Raw genomic sequence first — 23849 nt, 5'->3', positions numbered from 1 at the left:
GTTTCAAAATGCCAGACTGGGTTTTAAATACACACAGACACAGACACACACACACACACACACACACACACACATATGCACACACACTCTGAGTAGTTATATAAGAGCAGATTAAAAGGATATGTTTAATTTATAAGCACCACTCTGATTAGAAATGATAGATGTGGAAGGATTGCTAAAGGATAATGTTCATACTCAATTTACAATAATTACACATTTCTTTCATCAAGACACATATCTAATATAATCTCCCAAATCCCAGAGTACACATAAAAATAAAGTCCAGTAAATGACATCAGACAGGAGAGGATAAAAATTCTACCTCTAGAAAGATTCAGAATACCCAGGGTCTAAATCAAAATGCGTAGGAGTAGACCTAGATATTTTTGAATATTTTTGTGAGAGGATTATTTGCCATAATTTGTATTTTATGTATCTCAAACAGGAAAACATTAGAGTAGTATGATAAACAACCACAAGGAATTGTCAACACTTTTTCAATTTTTTACTTCATATATATGCATGTATTTAAATATAAATACATATTGGGGGGACAAACTTGTTCATAATAGATTGCAGACATTGTGACACCTCACCTAAAATATTTCAGCATGTATCTCTTTGAAAAAGGACATTTTCCTACATTATCACATGTCATTATTCTGCCAATAATTCTCTAGTTCCGTCTGATATCAACTCTAGAGTCAAGTCTCTTCAGGAACAATCATAGTTCATATATTACATTTGGTTATGTCACTTTAAATGCAGAATGACCCCTTCATCCCAACATTTTTTCCCAGTATATTAATTTTGTGGTGAGACTAGTAGTCCTGTAGGATGTCCCACATAGTGGTTTTGTGCATCTGATTGTCATCTCTTGGGGTAACTTAGCTCATTCTTTGATTTTCTGTGTAGCTTGTAAACAAAAAGTTAGGTTGAAATTCAGGATGAGATAAACATTAAGCTTTTAACTATACCGCATCAGTGGGAGGATTATTTATTCTCATTTGCCTTCTGTCCTAGTGTAATATTAAATAGTGCCTTTCAGGGGTACCTGAGTAGCTCATTGGTTGAGCATCTGCCTTTGGCTCAAGGGCATGATTGCGTGGTCCTGGGATCGAGTCCCACATCAGGCTCCCCTTTGGAAGCCTGCTTCTCCCTCTGCCTATGTCTCTGCCTCTCTCACTGTGTCTCTCATGAATAAATAAATAATCTTAAAAAAATAAATAGTGCCTTTCTCCATCAAGAATGACCTGTTTCGAACACATAGTCAGCAAATGAAGTATCACATTAGAAGGCACAGAATATCAGTCTGTCCCACCAGTGGGGACACCAAGTCTAATCACTTGGTTAGGTCTCCTTCAGAGCTTTTAATGATAATGAGCCCCATTATAAAATTATAAATTGATTGGTTTTATCATGTAAGTCATCTCTACTTTTAGTAACCAATCAAAATTTTCTGCAAATGGGCAAAATCCTGAGTAAATGATTTTACCCTAAGTTTGATTTAAGGTAAAGTCACTCTTTTTTATATTAAAATGTTATGAAAAATATTATTTTTCTACAATAAAACATTTTCTGTTGTTTGACTTCAACCAGAGGAAAGAAATGGCAGAAGGTTGAAGATTTAATTTTCTCCAGCCATTTACATAAATTCATCTGTATTTTAAGAATCCTAACCAAAGTCAACTCTCCCAAGTCTCTCTCTTTGGTGCCTGGTTGAGAGAGGGAGGTAAATTTCACATTGTTCTTTCTTTCCAAATTTAGATTGGCAGGGAAAAAAACATTGGTTATCAATTCTTTTTCTCCCAGAGATAGCTTTTGGCTCTTATTTGTCTCATTTTGTGTTCTGAAAACTTGGCTTAGCAACTGTCAGGTTATAGGCTCCAGAAATATGGTTGGTATGGTTGGAGAGAAATGTGTGTTGTACTTTGATGTTCAGAGTCTGCTGGGAACTTCTTTTACACCTTCTCCCCTAAGCTAAAATGAAACTATGTATCCACAGGGAATATTAGGCTCCCAGCTGAGCAGGGAGCCCCACTGGGGGCTTGATCCCAGGCCCCCAGGCCCCCAAGACCACAACCTGAGCCTAAGGCAGATGCTCAACTGACTGAGCCACCCAGGTGCCTCTTTTCTTTGCCTTTGAGTTGTAAATGTTCTATCTGTCCCCTCTAGGAACTGAGAGCCCTCTCTTGAAATGTGAACTACAGGGAGGTAATTCTGATCAGAAGGGAAGAAAAGACAATAATTTGGAAATTAGGTGAATAAAAAAAATCTTAAAAATCTTCTCCACAGATAATAATAGAATTTATTAGCCACCTGAGAGGTAACCTTAACTTATTCTATCTGATAAATATACAGTTTGAACCCAACTCTTCTTTTATAAACTAGTGAGTTTTGTATGATCACATCTGTCTTATGGTTCATGCTTTAAAACAAAAGCTGTAAAATCTCTGCATCTGTCTGTATGTTTGTGTAAGTTTATGTATGTATGCTACAGATGTGTGATATTTTTCTGCCTCTGGATAGTATTGCCTAATTAATTTGTAAAGAGCTCTGTTCAATTGGCTTAAAGACAAATAAGCATTTATATTAATGAAGTAGACTCTCAGAAATATAGAAACTAATACAAATGTTTTTCAAGTTCATGTGATGTAGGATAGTCTTTGGTATATAAGAGCTAGTTTAAGCTTGTTGGTTTAATTAAATACATATCTTTAGAGTTATCAGTGTCAAATATAATATTTTTTAAAAAGATATTTTATTTATTTATTTGAGAGAGAAAGCACAAGCAGGAGTTGGGAGGAGGGGCAGAAGGAGAAGCAGGCTCCCCGTGATCAGGGAGCCTGACAGGGGCTTGATCCCAGGACCCCGGAATCATGATCTAAGCCAGAGGCAGACATTTAACCAACTGAGCTACCTAGGCACCCCTCAAATATAATCTTTTATTCTACCTAGGTTTACTAAAATTCAAATAAACTTATCTCTGTTACAGAATTTGTCAGCAAGAAAGATAACTTAAAATGACAGCTGAAATTTTCATGAGTAATCTAAACATAATTTTTTAAAAAGATTTTATTTATTTATTCATGAGAGACACAGAGAGAGAGAGGCAGACACAGGCAGAGGGAAAAGCAGGGAGCCTGATGCAGGACTCAATCCCAGGACCCCAGGATCATGCCCTGAGCAGAAGGCAGATGCTCAACCCCTGAGCCACCCAGGTGCCCCTCTAAACATAATTAAGAACAAGTAAATTGGGCAGCCCCGGTGGCTCAGCGGTTTAGCCCCGCCTTCAGCCCAGGGCCTGATCCTGGAGACCTAGGATCGAGTCCCACGTCAGGCTCCCTGCATGGAGCCTGCTTCTCCCTCTGCCTGTGTCTCTGCCTCTCTCTCTCACTATGTCTCTCATGCATAAATAAAAGTCTTAAAAAAAAAACAAGTAAATTAATAGATCTAAATAAAAGTTTATATCTGAACTTTTCAACAATTATGCTTTATGGTATGTCTACTTAAAAATAGTTACCATAATCTTTTTGGTACCTTAAAACCTTAAAGATATACTGAGATAAATTGAATGATTGCTATTCATTGAATATCTAGATTATTCAAAAATAAGATGAAGGACTGAAACATTAATTACTGAACATAGTCTATCCACTTTTGGCTTCCTTTTAAATATATTTGGGTCTCTAGTAAACATGTTTTGTGCCACACCAAAAATTTGCCTATGAGGAAGCATATACTTCTAGAAATTGTGAAAAGGATTTACACATTTGCAGATGAGCAGAATGGTAGAGTGACAGACAATTCAGAATTGCTTGTTTCTTACTTTTCACTAGGAATAAAGGATTCTAAGTTTTAAGAATTCCAATTATTACATATCATTAAAACCACTTAGAAATTATAAGAGTAAAAAGAAACGGCTATGTATGAAAAGTAGGTAGGGGAAGTAGAAAGACCAGTTCTTCCAGAGCGAGAAACAGAAAAACATAGGCCCAAACCTAAATGAATATAAAAAGAGTTTTAGAAGGTCTGTGGAAAGGGAATCTTGGAAAAGGAATTTTATGTGTGGTCAAGCTGATTAAAATGGGAATGGATTGCTTTGTGTATGAATGTTACTAATATACATATCTCAGAAATTGTTTAAAGTTGCTAGAAATGTGTCAATATTCTCATTGTCCAACTACTAAACTAAATTATTGTATGCCACAAAAATAACTACATTTCCTTATCAAATGAACTCTCATCAGATCTATAACCATGGCTATTTGGTTAAAAATCCTTTTGTCATTTATAGACTATTATTATTTTACTCTGATGCTTTTGCAAAGGTGCTTCATCTTCAGAGAGATTCATGGAAAGGACTCTAATTTCTCTAGAATGTAAGTTTCTTATAAGTTTAAGATTATAAAACTAAGGTGGAAAAGAATTCCTAGAACTTATGGAAAAATGGGATTCAAGCAGAACAGAAGTTCATAAATCCCAGTTCATTCATGGGATGGAATGAATTGATGAAGATGATTCTAATTTTTTTACAACTGTTTCTTTGCAACATTGCTGGTTCCTTAGTTTTGTTTTCTTCTAGATTTAAGGAAAGCTTTTACTCTTTTCTCTTAAGCCATCTATGACTGTAATTTTGTAAAGTATACCTTTGTAAACAAAAATGAAACATTTACTTTTTCTTCCTATCTCATCCCTCCATAATTCAGAAACCTATTGAGTATTCCTATTCTCATGGCAATATAGTTATTTGCATAAATTTAATAGAATCTATTCTCCTTATACCAGGACACAATTGCAAACATTGGTTATATTACCAAATCTTTGACTGGAATGTCATGTTTGAGAACATGTATATGATCAAATATGACCAGACAGTTTGAAGGAACTAAGGTTGAGTTCATGCAACCAATAAAAAGCCCCTTGGAAAAACTAGTCTGATACCTTGCTTAAGGGTGGCTGCCTGTATACTTACCAGGTGGGCATAAGAGAGGTCACTTCCTAGCAGCCCCTTAGGAACCCTCAGGACACCTTCAAAAAGAAGAATTCATGCAAATCTCTAGGTATTCCAGGTGAAGTCTAATGGTGAGTTCTTGGCTTGGTTTTTTAGCCTCAAGAGGCAAAAACAGTCCAGACTAAGATTCATTATGAAAAGGTCCAGTTAAAGAAGGTTTAAAAAAAGAGGCTGTATGGTTGATCACTGTGCTTGCTGCACTTGTGTAAATAATCAGGCCAAATCTAATAAGACTAGACATATTTTACAAACAAATTAGTCTTACTGTGATGATCCTTGATAGAGATGAGGGTGACTGTAGAGGAAAAATTTGTATTTCATAGGACATTATACACAAACTTGTAGACATCAGATTTTAGTCCTATTTATTGTCTTTGAGGTTTTGTTATATACCTATAAACTGAAGGGGATCTTGAAGTCTAGTCCCTACAACTCTCCATATTAAAGTCAATTTTCTCCCATCCTTCTGATTTGGAATCTCTAAGAAGAAAGACTGCCTTGAACCCTCCTTGGAAGAGACCATACCCGGTCCTCCTCACTACCCATACATTAGTCAAACTTCAGGAACTTGACTTTTAGGTCCACGTCTCCCAGTTAAAAAAGACTTCAGATTCTTGGAATTGCACATCAGCTAGAAATCTAAAATTAAAATTGACGAGGGAGGGGACTCCCTGGAAATAGATGGCATCTCAAGGGGACAGGTCTCTCAAGTTCACAGATCAAGATCTTCATATCCATCAGGAAAAGTCTATTCTTTTTGCTTTTTTGCTACTTGCTTTTTTTCTCTCTGTTAATGCTCAGAAGGACAGTGCCCTTAATTCTGACAACTATCACTGAATCTACCAAATAAGGCCACACATAGCTGCATAGTAGAAGTCCCTCAGCTTTGCTGCTTAAGGTGGATTTAGATAATAGAATTGCTTTAGATTAATTAGTGGCTGAACAAAGAGGGGTCTGTGCCATTGCAAATAACTTCTGCTGTACGTGAATCAATATTTCTGACGTTGTAGCAACTACAAGAAATTAATAAATATGCTGCTTGGCTAAAATAGGTTGATGCCATTTCAGGTACATTTTTAAAAGTTATTTAATACCAGTTGCTGTGGTTCATGGATGCCCTGGCTAATGAATATATTTAAGTCTCTTGGTGTTATCCTCCTAATAGTTACCACTGTAGTCTCCCCTTGTGTGCTGTGTTCTCTAAAAGGTCTTAAGTGCATGTTTGCAGCCATCAACAGTACATCAGATGGTCTCACTGCAGAAACAGAAACAAGATGAACAATGAGAGGAATGCAAAGACAGTTCTTCCACGGATCTGACGTCTGTTCCTGGAAGTTTCACGATGAGACAAGAGTAAATTAGTTTTGATGGTGACTGAGAATCACACTAATAGGTATTTGGTCAATCTCTCATGTATAAGAGGATGACCAAAATGGGAGAATTGTTAAATTAATTAAAGAAGGAGGTCGTTAAACTGATGTGGCTTTAATGTTGTGGTAGCCTATGTGACCTATATAACCCAAATCTAAGCCCATATGTGCCTAGTGGGTATGAAATGAAAATGCTGGGGGCAGCTAGTCACTCATAGCCAATCAGTAATTTCCTGAATTTGCTTCTGCCTTTTCTCTGTATAACTTTCTCCCCTGCACACCTGTTGGTGGAACACTCCTAACCACTTCTAGTTTGGTGCTGTTTGATTAAAATCAATTTTTTCCTCTAATAATATAGGATAATGATATTCATTCTGTACACTGGAGAAAATGAATGAGACTAATGTAGTCAGGGATGGACTTCTAGAAGTCTGAGGCCCTCCCTACCTGGTTGTCCTGAGGACTGAGGAAACCATATATCAGTCTCCTATAATGCATTCATGATACATCAGGGCCAGCTCTGCAGCCTAGGAAACCTAGAGGAACATATATTCTGATCTTGTTATGAGCACATCTTCTTTAAAAATGTTTTGTGTGTGTGTGTGTGTGTGTGTGTGTGTGTGTGTGTAACCTATTCCTTCCATTGATTATGTAGGACCTTATAATTGTGAAACTCCTCCTTAGTGGAAATATAAATTTTTTCTTGACTGCTTTCTGATCCTACCTGTTCTCTGTTAAATATGCTCAATTCCTATTTTAAACGTTTGATTTACTTGATTTTTCTTGCCTGGAAGTCATTCACTCAACAGTTATTAATGGAATTCTTTAATGTACCAGGTCCTTTGATGAACATTGGGGATAGAGAAATGGTAAAGGCAGTTTCTGAGTCTCAGGGGTTTCCAGTTTAGTGGAGGGAAACACAGGAATGATAAGAGAAAGCAAGAAGCGCTTCATGGTGGTTGGTGCAAGGTTCCATGGCCTCTGACTGGGGCAAGTGGGAAGACTTCCCAGAAGCAATGACATTTGAGATGTAGCTTGAAGGAGGATTGAAAGTTTGACATTTGAGTGGGGGAAACAGAGTGTTGGATAAGAGAAACCTACGGTTTTAAGAACTCGGTGAGCTTGTTAGTGAGCCTGGAACACTGATTCAGGCAGCAGCCAGAAGAGTGACAGAGGACGAGGGTGGAAATGAAGGTACAGTTAGGTTCCGGGGAGTTCTGCTTGCTGCACAGAAAGGTTAGGACATTTTATGCAGGAGACTGATGACTTTAGATGGTTTTTACAACATGGCTCTGGCATCAATGTGGAGAATGGATGGGTGTGGAGGTCATTAGGAGATTGTCGTAATTTCAAACAGCAAAGTGATAAGGGTCAGGGTGGTGGTGGTAGATGAAAGATGGCAGTCGTGATAGAATCCATGGCAATGGATGCAGGAATACAAATGAGTTTGGGCAACTGAGTAAGTGATGGCATCATTAACACAAACAAGGAGAAAGGCTCAACCCCCACCATTTCGGCTCCTCAAATCCAACCCACCCTTTAAGACTTATCTCAAGGGCCCATTCCTTTACAAGTCTTCTTTCATCCTTGTTCCCTTAGGGACCATTCTCTTCCCAGAATAGATATTCTGGGAGTCAGCAGTGGACAATTTGCTTAGCAAGCAGAAGGCTCTTGTTTCATGTGTGTTAAGTCTGTTTCCTGAACTAGATGCAGGACTGTCATTCACAAGCCCCATGTCTCATGCTTCCCTGATAGTCATCACAGCGACGAGTGCACAATGTCAGCCATTTACTGGATGTTGTCTAGAGTAGGCAGCGGGGCTTGGTGCTGTGCTTCCAAATGAAACCTTAACTTAAAGTAGATGGGAAATGTAGCCTCTCTGATTCATGCAGGGATGAAGGCCTGGAGTCCAGGATCCGTGGTTTCCTCCTATCTAGGGCTCCATGAAACACAGTTTGAAAACTTTTGGCTTAGTGGACTGGCTGTGGGTTTGGGGGTCAGAACTGAGTTCTGATCCCCATTCTGTCTCTTACCTAGCTGTACTAGAATAGACAAATGGGGAAACAATTCTGAGCCTCGCTTTCCCTTCTGTAAAACATGGGATAATTATACTTCCTTTTTTTTTTTATTTTTTTATTTTTTTAAATTTTTATTTATTTATGATAGGCACACAGTGAGAGAGAGAGAGAGGCAGAGACACAGGCAGAGGGAGAAGCAGGCTCCATGCACCAGGAGCCCGACGTGGGATTCGATCCCGGGTCTCCAGGATCGCGCCCCGGGCCAAAGGCAGGCGCCAAACCGCTGCGCCACCCAGGGATCCCGATAATTATACTTCCAATATAGGCTTATTGTGAGGACAAAGTAAGGCAATGCAGGCAAAAATCTGTGGTGCCTATTAAGTGCTCTTATCTACAACTAGGTTGTAGTTGTTGGTAAGAATAATAATAAGACATTTGCTGGCTGATGGAATAACTGATCCTTATTGGATTGATACTTGTTCAGCCTAAATAAATCTACTCTTGCTCAGGTTAGGAAGAGCCAGGGTTAGGGTGAAGTTATGGGGGGAGTTTGGGAATCAAAGGATACCCAATCTTGTCTTATGCTGTGCTCTGTCCACACCATAAACTCATGATCGCCTACCTCTGCATGAACGTCTATCAATATTTAATGTGTGGGTGTCAGTTGCTGTAAACTGAGCATACCCCAGCACCAACTTGAATTAATTATATGCAAGAGGAGAGAAAATAAAATGCCTTTCCTTGAGAGCCCCAAATTTTACTGGCCACACTGAAGCCTGGAAACCACAGAGTGAAATTTCTACTGATGGAGGACCCTGAGAAGAAGCTGAACCAGAAGAGTGATGGCAAACCACGGAAAGTACGCTTTAAAATCTCTTCCTCCTACAGTGGCAGAGTGTTGAAGCAGGTCTTTGAGGATGGGCAGGAATTAGAGTCACCAAAGGAGGAATACCCTCACAGTTTTCTCCAAGAGTCCCTTGAACCAATGGATGGTGTTTATGGGTCTGGGGAAGCCCCCAAACCCCAGCCATACTCCCCTAAGCTGACTGCTCAAAGGATCAGCGTGTTTAGAGAGGGCAATGCCTACACTTTGACGGGCAGTCAGCCTTTCTTCAATGACTACAAGGCGAATGATCATAAGGTTGGTATTGTGTGGTGTATAAACTTTAAGGACTAAAATGTAGATAGGAAAACACTAACTCATTCGAATTTGTATCTTGCTCATGCTCTGGTACCAGCCAAAGCTGTGGGTATACCAAATGGGAAGCTGCTGTTGGAATAATATTTCTGGAACAAAAATAACATGCTTGCTGACTACTTATTGGAAAGTGCAATAAGCATGTATAGTATTCAGTTCCATCCTGGATAGTCAACTGTAATTGGGTTACAGTAATTGGCTAGGTTATCTGGGTAAGTAAATTAAACAGGGATGCAGTGGTTTTCAGCTTGCCAGACTGCCGTTTTAGAAAATTATGTGGCAACCGGTTGTTTTGTTTCCTGAAAGAGCTGAGTGTTTGAAGGTGCTCACTGCATTCCAGCCAACCATTCAGCTTGTGGCTTATCTATGTCTTATTTTATTTCCTATCTCTGTCTCTGTGCCTGCTTTTTAAAAAATGTTTTTTTTTGTTATTGTTTATGTATTTTGCCTTTCCATTGTTCATTAGCATGAACACTGAGTGATTGGAGCCCTGGGAAGAAATAGTGAAAAGCAAGTCAACCAGAGGAAATGTTACTTGGAGAAAAAGTTTGAGCTAATAGTTCAATTGAAACATGTATTTTATCTGTTAATTTCAATTCTCTTCCCCAGTACCATAGATAGTCAAAAGCCCATACATGATTTTCTTTTAAGCTAGAAGAACTTGGAAAATATTCACTGATTTCTAAAAATGAAAAAGAGATTGTATATGCCTGCCATTGGGACCATGATTGCCTTTTTTTCTTTAAATACAATTATATAATGTGCCAGGTTATTAATGAATGGTACACCAGGATATGCTCTCATCTTTAAAGTGTGAAATTCAGATAATTACTCTCTAATCATTTTTATTGTTAGTTTCCTTAGGGAACAGATAATTCATCTATGGCAGACAAATGCATTGGCCTCTCTGGCATTGGTAAAAGTGTAATTATGGGCAGTCCACATTTATCAAAGATAATACCAGGTTTCTTTTTTATAATAAAGGGGGCTGGAGTGAATAAGCCCTCATGTTAGTGGAGTGACTCATGCATTATTACAAAGCAGTATCACAGACTTTCTCAGTGGTTCTTTATCACAGCCTTGAGGGAAAGGCAAAACATGGTCATTCCCATTTTGCAGATGAGGAAAACTGAGTGCCAAGTTGTTAAGGGATCCACCCAGTATTAGAGGATCATTAGGTGCAAAATCAGAATAAGAACCCAGGTTTTCATCATGCTTTTGGGCATGTGGAATGTTCCTTTTTATTCTCTAAAATTATTCTTTTTTATTCCTAGTTGTTCTATTCTCACCATAAATAATCATGATGTTAACAGTAATAGTTGCCATTTACTGATGCCTACTATATCCTAGGTTCTTGACTATGTCTTGTACTTACAGTATCTCTTTGAAACTGAATCTTATTTGTAGGTTGAGACTTTACAAAGTTGTAGTTTATGCAGACCTTGTACAAGGTCTGGTAGATAATATTGGACCGCTTGACCTTCACAAGTCATGTGTCAAACTTGACGCTTACATTAATGTATAATTTGATAGGGACTTATAAAACCAGATGATTGAGTCTTCATAGCAGCACCACACCATTGGTTTAAACACAGTGCTCTGGAGACCATATTCAGAGTTTGATTCCTTCTTGATCCATTTATCCTTGATTCCTTTGTTGCCTGATCCAATTTACCTCCCCATCTTAGCCAGCCTCTGGGTAAGAGAGGGGTGAGGATGGAGACCTGTAGCTCCACCCACTGAAACAGGTCATCAGTGTGGTATTTATGAAAAATAAAAAAAGACAAGCTGGAAAGCCATGATTTTTTAGTAGCGAATCCAACTGTAAAATAGATCCTGGTAAATATTGGCTGTGAAGCAACACTGGGTAGCAGTTAAGCACAATAATTATAAGTAAAGATTCTGAATTTGAACAGGTATTTGTCCACCAATGTTCATAGCACCTTTATCCATAGTTGCTCACAAGTGGGAGCAACCCAGATGTCCACCAATAGATGAATGGACAGATACAATGTGGTGTATACACACAGTCAGACATTACTCAGCCTTGAGAACGAAGGCTATTCTGACACTGGCTACAACGTGGGTGAGACTTGAAGACACACGAAGTGAAATGAACCATTTGTAAAAAGAGAATTACATGGTTCCACCTCTGTGAAGTGCCTAGAGTAGTCAGATTTACAGAGACAGAAAGTATAGCGGTGGTTGCCAGGGGCTGGGGGAGAGGAGAGGTAGGAGTTCAATGGGGATACAGTTTCACTCTTAGAAAATGAAGAAGTTCTGGGGATGGGTAGTGATAACGGCTACACAACAGTGTGAACGTACTGATGCCACTGACATGTACACTTAGAAATGGTTAAAGTGGTAAAAAAAATTTTTTTTAAAGATTTAATTTGTTTGAGAGAGAGAGAGAGAGAGATGGTGAGAGCACACAAGCAGAGTGGGGAGCAGAGAGAGAGGGAGAAGCAGGCTTCCCCGTTGAGCAGGGAGCCTGATGCAGGTCTCGATCCCAGGACCCCGTGATCATGACCTGAACTGAAGACAGATGCTTAACCATTTGAGCCACCCAGGTGCCCCAAAGTGGTCAATTTTATGCACTTCATATTCTATCACTTTTCCCAGTAAGAAATAATCATGAAAAAAATCAGGTGCTCTGATACCCGTTAAATCTGGGCTTGCTGTCCACTCTACCTACTTACTGTGGGAGCTTGAGCAGACCACTTAATCTTGCCTGGCTTCAATGTTTTATTACGAAATGGGATTAATAAAAGTACTTAGGAAGATTATTGTGGTGATTAAAAAAGATTATACATGAGAAATACTTAGCATTGTGCCTGGAACATTGGATGTGCTTAGCAAATATTCCCTATCATTGTGATAATGACCAGGTTCTCATCAAAGAAATATGGAGTCTTTTAAAAAAAAACTTTACATGATAGAGAAAGTGGTTTTAAACAAGTATCTTACAGAATTGAAACCATTTGAAGTTTATAAGATTCATTTAAAAAAATGAAAGGGAAGGAAGGGACATGGCATTTACTGAACATGTACTTTGTACATATGCCATTTCATCTTCACTGTAATTCTTTGAGAAAGATTTTACATATTGGAAAAACAGTGCATGGAGCTTGGTAACTTGCAAATCTTGTACAGAAAAACTGACCTCAAAAAAAAAAAAAAGAAAAAAGAAAAAAGAAAAATTGACCTCAGACCTGCCTGCCTCCAACCCATTGCATTTCTAGGACTCAGGAAGGTGTCTCTGCATCTTAAGTGGAAAGGGTTCATGGTGTTTGTATTGCCGTCTCCAGGTGTGTGGCCACTGGCGTCAGAGCATTTATGAAGCTCAGTCATCTAAGTTGCCATTCTGGGCACCATGGAAGGAAATGCAAAAATTCCTGGCTTCATCCTGGCCCTCTGTAATATAAGAGTGGGTGTTCCTCACGGGCAGTTGGGTCTCACCAGATAACTTTGGTTACACCTGGAGGGTTTCCTTAGATGCAAGGAAGAACTTGGCTGTCGAGGTGACTGAAACATAAACACACCTTACAGGTGTTTTGGGACCCTCCTTCTTTTGAGTACATTAAAAATAAATTTACTATCCTGGGTGTCTCAGATATAAACCAGGGTAGAAGCAGGAGGTTGGACCACATGACCACAGGCTTTTTTTTTTTTTTCAGTAGCTTAAGAGTTTCACCTTGAAAAAGCCAGTTCTACATGTGAAAAAAAAAGTTCCCTAGTAACTAAACCTCCTTGGCTATTAGTGGAAGTGGAAATGGAACCTTCTAAAAGTACCACCATCTTTATCTTCCGATGTTCAGAAACCGATAGTCCAGAGTGTGAAACAGGAACCCAGTGCACATCAAACAGTAGGAAATGGAAGCTGCCACATGATCCCTTGGAGACAGAGAGAGAAAGAGAGAGAGAGAGAAAGCAGGGCCAAGTAGGAAGCTGGTAGCTTCATAAATAATGATAGAAAACTCTGTGTTTCAAGGAAGGGGATCCCAGTAGTGAAGTCCCATTTAAGCCAGGGTGTGACCGAATGCATTAGGGCTGTAAATAGGAGACTGCTTGATTGTGGTATCCCGACGGATTTGGTTTCTACACTTCTATAAATGCAGAGTGGAATATTTCATGCCGGAGTATGTAGCTGTGTAGCATGATTGTGCATGCATTACTAATGAACAGTTTTTAATACCAGCGACAAGGCCATCTCTGCACAGTATCTTTCACAGTCCTGTTTTATATATTCTGCTTTGCACCCCCACCCCTAGAAATTGGTATAATTGGCCTCAGGGATGAGCATCAAAATCTCTGACCATGGGAGCATTGCCTAGTCAGCACAGAAAAGCAGAGTATTGGGGCAGAGTCCTGAAACCTGGGATCCTAATCATTAGCTGGTATGTTACTAGGTTTGGGGATGTTGGAGGCTCCCTGAAGGGAGTCATGGTTAAAAAGAGGGCACTCAGGAGTCTCAGGATGGCACCTGCTTACCACCCAGTATCCAAGTATTCCTATGTTTCGTTTTGCTTTGTTTTGTGTTGAGAGAGAGAGAGAGAGAGAGAGAGAGCGCATATGTGAGTGAAGGAGAGGAGGGGCAGAGGGAGAGGGGAAAGAGAATCTTGAGCAGGCTCCAGGCTGAACACAGGGCCCATCTTGGGGCTTGATCTCACAACCCTGAGATCATGACCTGAGCTGAAATCAAGAAGCAGATGCTTAACTGACTGAGCCACTCAGGTCCCCCAGGTATTCCTGTTTTAGTAATGACTTTGTGGTGATGCCCACCAGTTAGATGTCACCCCATCTGTGGATGAGCAAACTGGGGATTCTAAGAGGCCAAATGACTCGCCTATATCTCACAGTTGGTAAACGGTGGAATTAAGGTTGGTGTTATTTGTCACCAAGCTGTTGTATCTCTGCGAGAAAATCTGTGTTCTTAGGAAATCCCTAAACATTTATTCCCCCGTGCTGCTCTGCTGCATTGTAGTATTGCCTAAATTATTCCTCAGGAAATCACCAAGAAATACATGGTAAACCCACACAAAGGAATATAAGCTATTAGTAATGATGCTACAGAAATATATTTATTGGCATAAAAAGATTTATATATTGTACAAACAATAAAAATATTACATATGTAAGATCATTGCATATATATAAAATCACTACACATTTTATATATACATAAATATATATGTATATGATCATTATATACATAATGATATTACAGGGTTTTTTGGGGGAAATGCTTGTGAATAGTACAGTGTAGGTATTAAGATAGGGACTTTAGAGTTAGGCAGACTGGGATTTGAATCCCTGCCACAGACCCTGACCACTGGTAACCTTGGGAGACTCTTAACCCCACTGTGACTTAGCCTCCTTATCTGTAAAATATAGAAATCATAGCATAGCACCCAACTCAAGGGATGTTGAAGGGAAAGTGAGGTAATGTTTCTAAAATGCTTAACATGATGCGTGACACAAAATAAACACTATCCACTATAATAAAATAAAGATAATAATAGTTCTATAATTATTATCTACTATTATTATTTATGCATACAAGTTTGGAGAGCTATTTAATTTTTTAAGCATTCTTCTGTATTTATGAGACACTCACTGTGCCCAGCTGTGTATCATGTACTGTGGTTTAGAGGAATAGAAACTCTGGCTTCTGTCCTGCAGAGTCTTACGTTGCAGTTATATGATTGGTTCAGCGTTGGTTGGTTATCATCAACAGGGCAAAGGAAGCTAGTTTTCAGTGTTTTTAGAGAGAGCGAATGAACCAGGGAGTGAACTGTAACTTTGGGGTTTGTTGGAATCCTAAATGCCAGACAGTTACAAGCTCTTTCTCTCAGACTCTTTCCTGGCATGTTGAACAGGTCCTGCAGCCATATATTTGGTGATTGCTCATTCTCCATTTCTCTAGTCCCCACCTATTATAGATTTTGGAAAGATCATCATCTACACGAATAACTTGAAAATCATTCGAACCCCCATGGACAAGAGAGACTTCATGAGGAAAATTCTCCAGAAGGAAGAGGAGGCTGAGGAGGAGTCTCTGATGAGCAAAGAAGAAATCTACGGAGACAGTGACCAGAACGATGGGCATTTGCCAGACGCAGGAGGCACATTCCCCCATAACCAGTACCCACAGGTGTGTCAGAATGGTTCACTGTCTTACTTGGAGCTGGCCCTACAGCAGTGGTCTTCAAATGGTTTTGATTGTGCACACTTAAGTGAAAACTTGAATATAAATACTTGAGATGTCTAACTGTTGAAGACATTAGGGAATTTTAAATTTATTATATTTTAATGGTATGTTATTAGCAATAATGGTTATGTCTGTATTTCAAATATGCATAATTTTATTTTTTTCAGTGACTTCTTTTGAGATCTGATTAGGTATTTATTTTTTTCATTCTGCATTGTGGCACAGAACAGCTTATTCTGGACATGGAAAAAAATCAGCTCTATTCTTTTTTCTTATGGGTTTGCTTGTACTTCTATTATTGGTGTTACCCTCAATCCAGTTTCCTTAAAGAATCTTATTGAGCCATGTGTCTAGATTTTGTAGAGACTTAGTTTAGTTAAAACTAAGTGTTATCTGTTTATTCATTTATTCATAGAGACACACACACACACAGAGGCAGAGACACAGGCAGAGGGAGAAGTAGGCTCCATGCAGGGAGCCTGATGTGGGACTATCCAGGGTCTCCAGGATCACACCCTGGGCTGCAGGCGGCACTAAACCACTGCACCACCAGGGCTGCCCAAAACGAAGTGTTATCTGCAAATCCACTAGACCAACGACAAGTGAACTTCCATATGTTGCAAGGTGCTCAAAGTGAATGAATGAGCTGGGACACCACTGTCACTTGATGTGCAGTGGGGTCACTTTACATCATACTACTTCAGGGAAGCAGGGTCCCTTGGGTCCCTTATTTGTCTGGTGACTGCCTGACCTAGTGAAGGGGCCAGTGTCAATTAATTTATTAAAAATGAGCATAACAGTTTCTTTTGAAAATATCTTGAAGCTTAATTTCTTGCCTTTTAAAGATAAAAAGTAAGTAGAAATAGTAGAATGATTTTCTTCCGACACCTCTTAGAGGTGTGCACTCCTCACCTTGGAAACCGTTGCCTGGACATGCTTAGATGAAGGGGTAGAGTGATGATAGTCATTAGTTCACAGTTTGGGATTGGCGGTGGGAAAAGCAACTTTGATGGATTTAAGCTAAGAGGGTAAAAGCTTGGATAGCAGGAGAAATGAATTTTCTCTCTCTTCAGTTTCCATCTTTTGGGAGTTGAAGCTTTCTATGGGACTCACTCTCACCTCCCATGGATCAGTGTGACAAAATGGGCCAGGGGCATCCTCGTACGTGAGTGACGTCCTGACCTCAGTAGGGTTTAGAGGACAGGAATAGGAAAGTCATGACCAGACTCTGGCAAAAGACTCTTATTAAAGTTCTGCTCACAAAGACTCTTATCTCTCTCCAAACTGATTTCAGGTTGATAAGATACTTTTGAAATGCAAGTATGATCATGTCACCCCTTCTTCACTCTTTTCCCCACCCCAAACTTTCAGTGACCTCTGACTGGAATAAAACAGTATATAGCCTGGGCACTGTTAGCCTCTTTAGCCTCCTCTTACACATCTCTCCTCATTCACTGTCCTAGACACACTGCCCATCTAGCTACCACGCATATATGTTCTTTGCCCTTTCCTACCAGAAGCAACTCCCTTGTGCCTAGAATATTCTCCAGATTCCCCTCTGCTTCGCTCTTAGCACCTGAAATCTCAGTGGAGGCATCACTTGCTCAGAGGGGCCTCCCCTCACTTCTATGAAGATAAAATACCCAAGGATGGACCCCTCAGAGCAGCTTACATCCCTCCTTAGTTGTGATCTTATATTTCCCTGTGTAAATCTTTGGTTAATGTTTACTGTCACTCACCAGATTTTGTCTCCATGAGTCCAGGGGCCGTATTTAATGTTAAGCATAGAAAAGTAGTTCTCATGTCAAAAAAAAAAAAAAATGAGAAATAAAAATAAAAATAGAACCTAGCACAGAGTAGGTGTGCAGTAAATGTTAGTTAAATGTTCATGGAAATAGTATTGGAATTTGGGACCAGAGAGCCATCTGGTAGAAGTATCATGCCTCAGCCTTCTCTTGCCTTTTACGTGGCATGGCTCAGAACCTAGCAGAGCAGCAGGCAGACTATAAACGTTGTGATCCAAAGCGTTACTTTCCCACTTTAAAATTCATTAATTCTATTCTTTTTCATCCTATTTTGTAATTTGCAGGAGCATATATTTGCAGAAGTGAGCCAGAAATGATAAAATGCAGGTCATGCTGCAGGCCTGAGTAAAAAAGCAGCAACAGGCCTGACATGACAATTATCTTTAAATTCAATTTGGAGAGATCCATGTTTTTTCGCTGTAAGACCATAAACTAGGACAGAGGTATGCAGCCGAAAGTTGTCGTGAAAGGTTATACTTCACTTGCCTGTCTTTTAAACTGTTTTAAATTGCTATTTGTTTGCCAAATCCCTTGTGCAATAAATGCCCAGACAGATTTTATTCTAAAAAAGAAGGTCAAAGAACATCAAGGAGCCCCTTCTGACCAGGAGACTCTTTGCTGTGTTAGATGGAACAGGGAAACAGTGGGAACCTTGATGAAAGAGCAGGCCAAGGCTAAAAGCCAGGCCATGCCAACCCTCTGTATTAACTATAAAAGAAAAGGAGAGGAATAATTGAATTGAGCCACAGTGAAATACAGAAGGGGAAAAATCTGGCCATATGTTTGCTGGATCCAAGACTGTAACTCATCTGGGCTTCTTTATGCTTTATGTGATCTTGCCTTTGAAATAATAGTAGTAGTAGTAGTAGTAGTAATAATAATAATAATAATAACTGCCATTTATTGAGAGCCCATGATAGCTGGGCACCATGCCCACTGCTTTCCATGCATTAGTCTCTTTCTCATGAGGACTCTCTGAGGGAGGTAATTGTTAGCAGTCTTCTTCTGTAGCTAGGGGAACCAAGGCACAGAGAACTCAAGTAACTTGCCACACGTCATCAGAATTGGCAGTCAAACCCAGGTCCACCTGACTACCAATCTTATAATCTTAACCCATCTACTGAGAAGCCTCCAGATCGGTACTCGTTGGCTACTTTAGGGCCACCCAAGCTTTTGAATCTACAATGAAAGCTGAGGCCCTTTTCCTTGCTCATGGAGCCAGTAAGAGGTGGTTTGGTGAGGTGGTCTGTTGGTTCTAGAACTTAAGTTGTGCAATACAACTATGTTCTAAGTCTTCTTACCGAATATTTTCTGAGAAGAATTTAAAAATGTTGAGAATGGAAGGCAAAAGCTTATATCCCGCATGCCTTGTGCAGAGTAGAGGCTCAGTAACACTTGATTTAATGAATCACTAAATGATTCAGTGAATGTGCTGAGGGCAGTAGTTGGAAGGAGGTTGGTAACCTAGGGTAAGAGTGCAAACTCCAGTGAAGCCCCTAATACTGCATTGTATAACCATGTGGCATTAGAGAAAATTTGATCAATGATTTATTTTTGTTCTCTGCAGCACACTCACCAGGTCATTTTATTAATCTTTTAATACCTGAACCTGGCATTCTATGCAAATTAATTTTTGGCTAACATGTATGGCACTATGGTAGGATTTTACTGTACTTTCTTTGACAACATTAAAATCTCACTAGGACCCAGTACAAAACAAAAATGTGGATTTGGCAGCAAAATGGACCGTGATAATTTGCTTAAAGAATATTTTGGCAAATACACTTATTTTGAAGACTTTAAGAGAAGAAAAACCAGTTTCTCCATTGTTTTTTTTTTTTTTTTTTAAATTTATGATAGTCACACAGAGAGAGAGAGAGAGAGGCAGAGACACAGGCAGAGGGAGAAGCAGGCTCCATGCATCGGGAGCCTGACGTGGGATTCAATCCCGGGTCTCCAGGATCGTGCCCTGGGCCAAAGGCAGGCGCCAAACCGCTGCGCCACCCAGGGATCCCTCTCCACTGTTTTTTTTTTTTTTTTTTTTCTCCACTGTTAATATATTAAAGCATAGCAGTAGTCAGGGCGCCTGGGTGGCTCAGTCGGTTAAGCATCAGCCTTCAGCTTAGGTCACAATCCCAGGGTCGTCAGGATCCCTGTTCAGTAGGGAATCTATTTCTCCCTCTCTTTCTGCCTGCTGCTCCCCCTGCTTGTGCTTTCTCTCTCTCTCTCTGTCAAATAAATACATGAAATCTTTTTAAAAATAGAATAAAATATGGCAGCAACCGATAATATATTAAGAAAAGAAGACATAGACATCATTTAGGTTTTTGTCAGTTGGATAATCACTTCAGTTTCCTAAATCTAGAATAAATAAAATTTAATACCTTCTTAGGCACTTTCTAGCACAATAGAACTATTTTCAGAATGTACGCCTCCCTTTTCAAGATTATTTTTATTCTTAAGTTATAAAAGAAAGCTGTGTTAGCTGGGTGGAGCTACCTAGGGAACTCCAGCTCTCTTGTTAGTTCCTAGAATTAAGAATTGGGAGGGTTCTCCAGATAGCATTATTTTGTTTCTTTGTCCAATAAACATGTGAACAACAAATATTGTGCCAGTCACCATACTTTAAGTCTTGGAAGTGGTGGTGACAGACTAGCACAGAGAACTTGCTGTGTGGTCAGCAGAAACCTTCAGTAGATATGAGATGTGCCATGCTTGGGGCAGTACAGGTGGATCAGGACTCCGGGCTAGAGGTGTAGGTACTGCTAAGCCAACATCTGAAAACAAATAGGAGTTGGCTGGGTTGGAGAGAGGAGCCCACAGGATCTGAGGCAGGGTTCCACTATGAATCTGTGCCAGAATTGGTGGGTATCTGGACTAGGATTGTGGTTGTGGGTGGAGAAAACTGGATGGATTTGAGAGATGTTTAGCAGGTAAAATAGAGAGGACTTGGTACTGGATCTACCTGTTATTGATTTAGTACTACCCCTTATTTCTTGGGAAGTTCATGGTCTATGCACAATCTTTTCACAGAGTGCAAAGTTTACCAGTTTCCTTGGGATGGATGTCCTTAGGGAAGGAGCATGGCAGTAGACAAGGGGCATTATCTGCAGGATGGGAGTTGAGGACTAGTAAGTCCAGACTTAATAGCAAGGCTTAGAAGTGAACTAACTTTTATGGAGAACCTATAATATGCCAGATAATATATTGTGGTCCTTTTACATACTCTCTCATTTAATATTCTAGCTACTCTGAGTGGTGAGCATTACGAGTCCCATTTTGCAGGTGAAGAAAAAGGTTTAGAGAGGCCAGGGGAGAACTGTCCACGGTGCACGATTGCTGTCTTAGGCCATATCACAGTTCTTAAAGAAAATAAAGATGAAGCGCTGCAAGAATTCAGAGCTAAGCTTCAGAGGATTGTTGTTGAGTTGAGTTGTCCATCTACTCAGTCTTTGGTCACATAAAAACAATATTTCTTGAATGCCTGCTGTTGGACAGCTACAGTGAGGGGCTGTGTACGTAGTCGTGTGGACTCTGGGCTCGGTTGCCTGGGATCAAAACCTGCCTCCTCTCTTCCAGGCTGTGTGACCATTGGCAATTTCTCAGTCTCTCATTTTCTCATCTGCCACAAGGATGATAATACTCACCCTATCTCTCTGGGATGTTGTGTGGATTAGATAGATGGATGTAGAGCAAACTCTTAGAACAGCTCCTGGCACCTACTTAGCATGCCACAAATGTTCACTATTAGCATTTGGCAGTGAGGGAAAGTAAGTCCTTGTCCTGATGGAACATACAGAAATAACATGTCACATGGTGACAAGGGCGATGAGGAACGAGAAGGTACAGAGTGCAAGGGCGGGGGGGGGGGGGAATGCTGTCTCAGAGATTCCATCAGGGAAATCCTCTCTGATAAAATTAAAGTGAGTTTTCTGTGCCTCTGGCCTGTTCCCCCTTTGCCAGTTGTAGGAAGCATTTTGTCCTCCCATTCTCTCATTTTGCCTCTGCCTTCTTGGCAGCCCAGTGCTATTTCAACCTGGTTTGGAAGAAAGGTCTCGAACTGCTGTAACTAAACCCTGACCTGTCTCTTGCAGGAAGGGGAGCTTCCCGAGGACAACTGTTTTCGCTGCCGAGGGTCGGGCAGCGCCACCTGCTCCCTGTGCCACGGCAGCAAGTTCTCCATGCTGGCCAACAGATTTAAGGAGTCCTATCGGGCCCTGCGGTGCCCTGCCTGCAATGAGAATGGCCTGCAGCCTTGCCAGATTTGCAATCAATAGCCCGTGGCTTTGTATGTCCGCTGTTATTGCCTCCTTCCTGAAGTGATTTCTAATAAACTGCCCCCTCCTTCTCTTCCTTCTCCAAGCAAGGAAGCCATGGTGGCTGTGACCACTTCCACCACTGGCAAAACTCAATCGCTTGATGACATCTCGTAAGGCTAGTAGCATCTCCGTGTGGTCCTAAGTGGCAGAGGCATTTTTGAATTAGAGTCTGCTTTGAAATGGGTTCTAAAATTATCCTTCCAGGAACGTGTGTGTACATCTTATTTGACTTAGATCAGTTTTTTCCCTTGCACTAGTGAGCAAATAAATGTCCATTTCAGGCAGCAGGTTGAAGTTGTTTTCTGGTTGGGAGTTATTTTGCAAAATTATGCAGTGAGGAAGGAATAAAAAAGGCAGGTTTCTGATGAACTGAATTCCTGTTGCTTGTAATGTATTTGAAATCATTATCAGTCAGATTGAATTTTTAATTAAGCAGAAGAGGACAGGGATGTCCAGTGCCGAATGTATTAGCAGGCCACTGAAAACAAAATAACATGTACGTGCTTCATACTGAAGATAGGCAAGCTGAGAAGGCTTTTCTTTCCAAGTCCTGAGTCTCTCCTGTGTGATGTGCTTGGGTAGTATTCATGCAGGCAATGAGCAATGCTACTTCTTAAGACCAGATGAGATAAGACATTTCTGTGTGCCTCTAAACTACTGAGGTTATTTACAAGCCAAGTCAAAGCTATTTATTATAAATTTGGTGCTTAAGTATGTGTGTGTGATATGACTTCTTGAATTATTAGCAAGTAAATAAATGTATTTTAAATCTAAGATACAGCCACAATCTCTTCAAAAAAGACTGGGTATTTTATAGTTCTCTGCTGGAAACCTCTCAAAGAAAAACTAACCTGGGCAGATTTTTAAGAATTATCTTTCTACTATCTGTGAATACACATGCTGAAGGTAATTCTTTCCTCTTAAAGTTGATTATAAAATTAGAAAAATACTTTTGTTAATGACCTTTTGTAGCTCTAATACCCATTCCCCCTACCCCTTGAGAATAACACTGTAAAATCTGTTATCTATAGAGACACATGGCTTTTCTATGATAATTTTTATTTTCATAACTTAATTTTTTTCAAAATTTGTGGTTACCCTCTAATATTCACCTGTTAAAAGAATCCAATGGTGGAATGCTTTTCAGGAAATATCAACACTTATAAAAAGATTAAAATATTTTTTGAAGCCAATAATACATTTTGCCTTTTCTCTCTGAGCCAGAATAATAGAACTATTGCTCACCAACTTTCTTTGCTTCTGTACTTAACTATTTCCTCACTTGGATTATGTTTGTGTGTTTTCCTTTTAAGATTTTATTTACTTATTTGAGAGGAGAGTGAGTGTGCAAGCGAGAGAGAGAGAGAGAGCGTGCACACACAAGTGATGTTGGGGGCGAGCAGAGGTTGAGGAAGAAGCAGATTCCCTTCTGAGCAGGGAGCGTGATGTGAGGCTTGAACCCAGAACCCTGGGATCTTGACCTGAGCCGAAGGCAGATGTTTAACTAACTGAGCCACCCAGATGCCCCTTGGCTTATGTTTTCTCGCAGCTTTTGACTCTGTTTGTTTTTCCAGAGGACCAGATGAAGGAATGATAACAAGAGACCTTTAAGTGTATTGTTCTCTTTTTTGACAGGAAGATTCGACAACAAATATTTTGAGTCCTGTATGCTTGATGTGCATTGTTGCCCAGATGGGCAGCAACCCTTTGGTAGTGCATGAGGCTTACAGTCTCAGTGGAGGAGACAGATCTATGAACAGATAATTCCAACATAGTGTGACAAGTTCTGGGACAGGGGGATTACAAGGAGCGTTTGAAGCACATAGAAGGGACATCTAACATAGCCTGAGTGGGGTTGGAGAGGCTTCCCAGAGGAAGAAGTGTAAGCATTGTTTGCTTCTTTTCCTTCCTTCA

General features: G+C 40.0%; 1 protein-coding gene across 1 annotated transcript; it reads left to right on the top strand.

Annotated features, from left to right (window-relative positions):
• Positions 1-9207: 9207 nt before the first annotated feature.
• Positions 9208-21914, top strand: GRXCR2 (glutaredoxin and cysteine rich domain containing 2). Its single transcript, XM_041765287.1, has 3 exons — positions 9208-9543; positions 15527-15754; positions 21711-21914. Exons 1-3 carry the CDS (start codon positions 9208-9210, stop codon positions 21891-21893), a joined length of 747 nt encoding a protein of 248 aa, XP_041621221.1. The 3' UTR covers positions 21894-21914.
• The last annotated feature ends 1935 nt before the right edge of the window (positions 21915-23849 follow it).

Source organism: Vulpes lagopus, chromosome 8, assembly GCF_018345385.1.
Source record: "Vulpes lagopus strain Blue_001 chromosome 8, ASM1834538v1, whole genome shotgun sequence".
Taxonomy (NCBI): Eukaryota; Metazoa; Chordata; class Mammalia; order Carnivora; family Canidae; genus Vulpes; species Vulpes lagopus.
This window is presented reverse-complemented; position numbering and strand designations above follow the sequence as displayed.

Excerpts from the sequence above, each read along its gene's own strand:
- GRXCR2 (XM_041765287.1), top strand. The coding sequence starts at position 9,208 with ATGGAGGACCCTGAGAAGAAGCTGAACCAGAAGAGTGATGGCAAACCA. Across the intron at positions 9,544-15,526 it reads ACAAGGCGAATGATCATAAG|TCCCCACCTATTATAGATTT; the intron begins GTTGGTATTGTG and ends CCATTTCTCTAG. Across the intron at positions 15,755-21,710 it reads CCCATAACCAGTACCCACAG|GAAGGGGAGCTTCCCGAGGA; the intron begins GTGTGTCAGAAT and ends TGTCTCTTGCAG.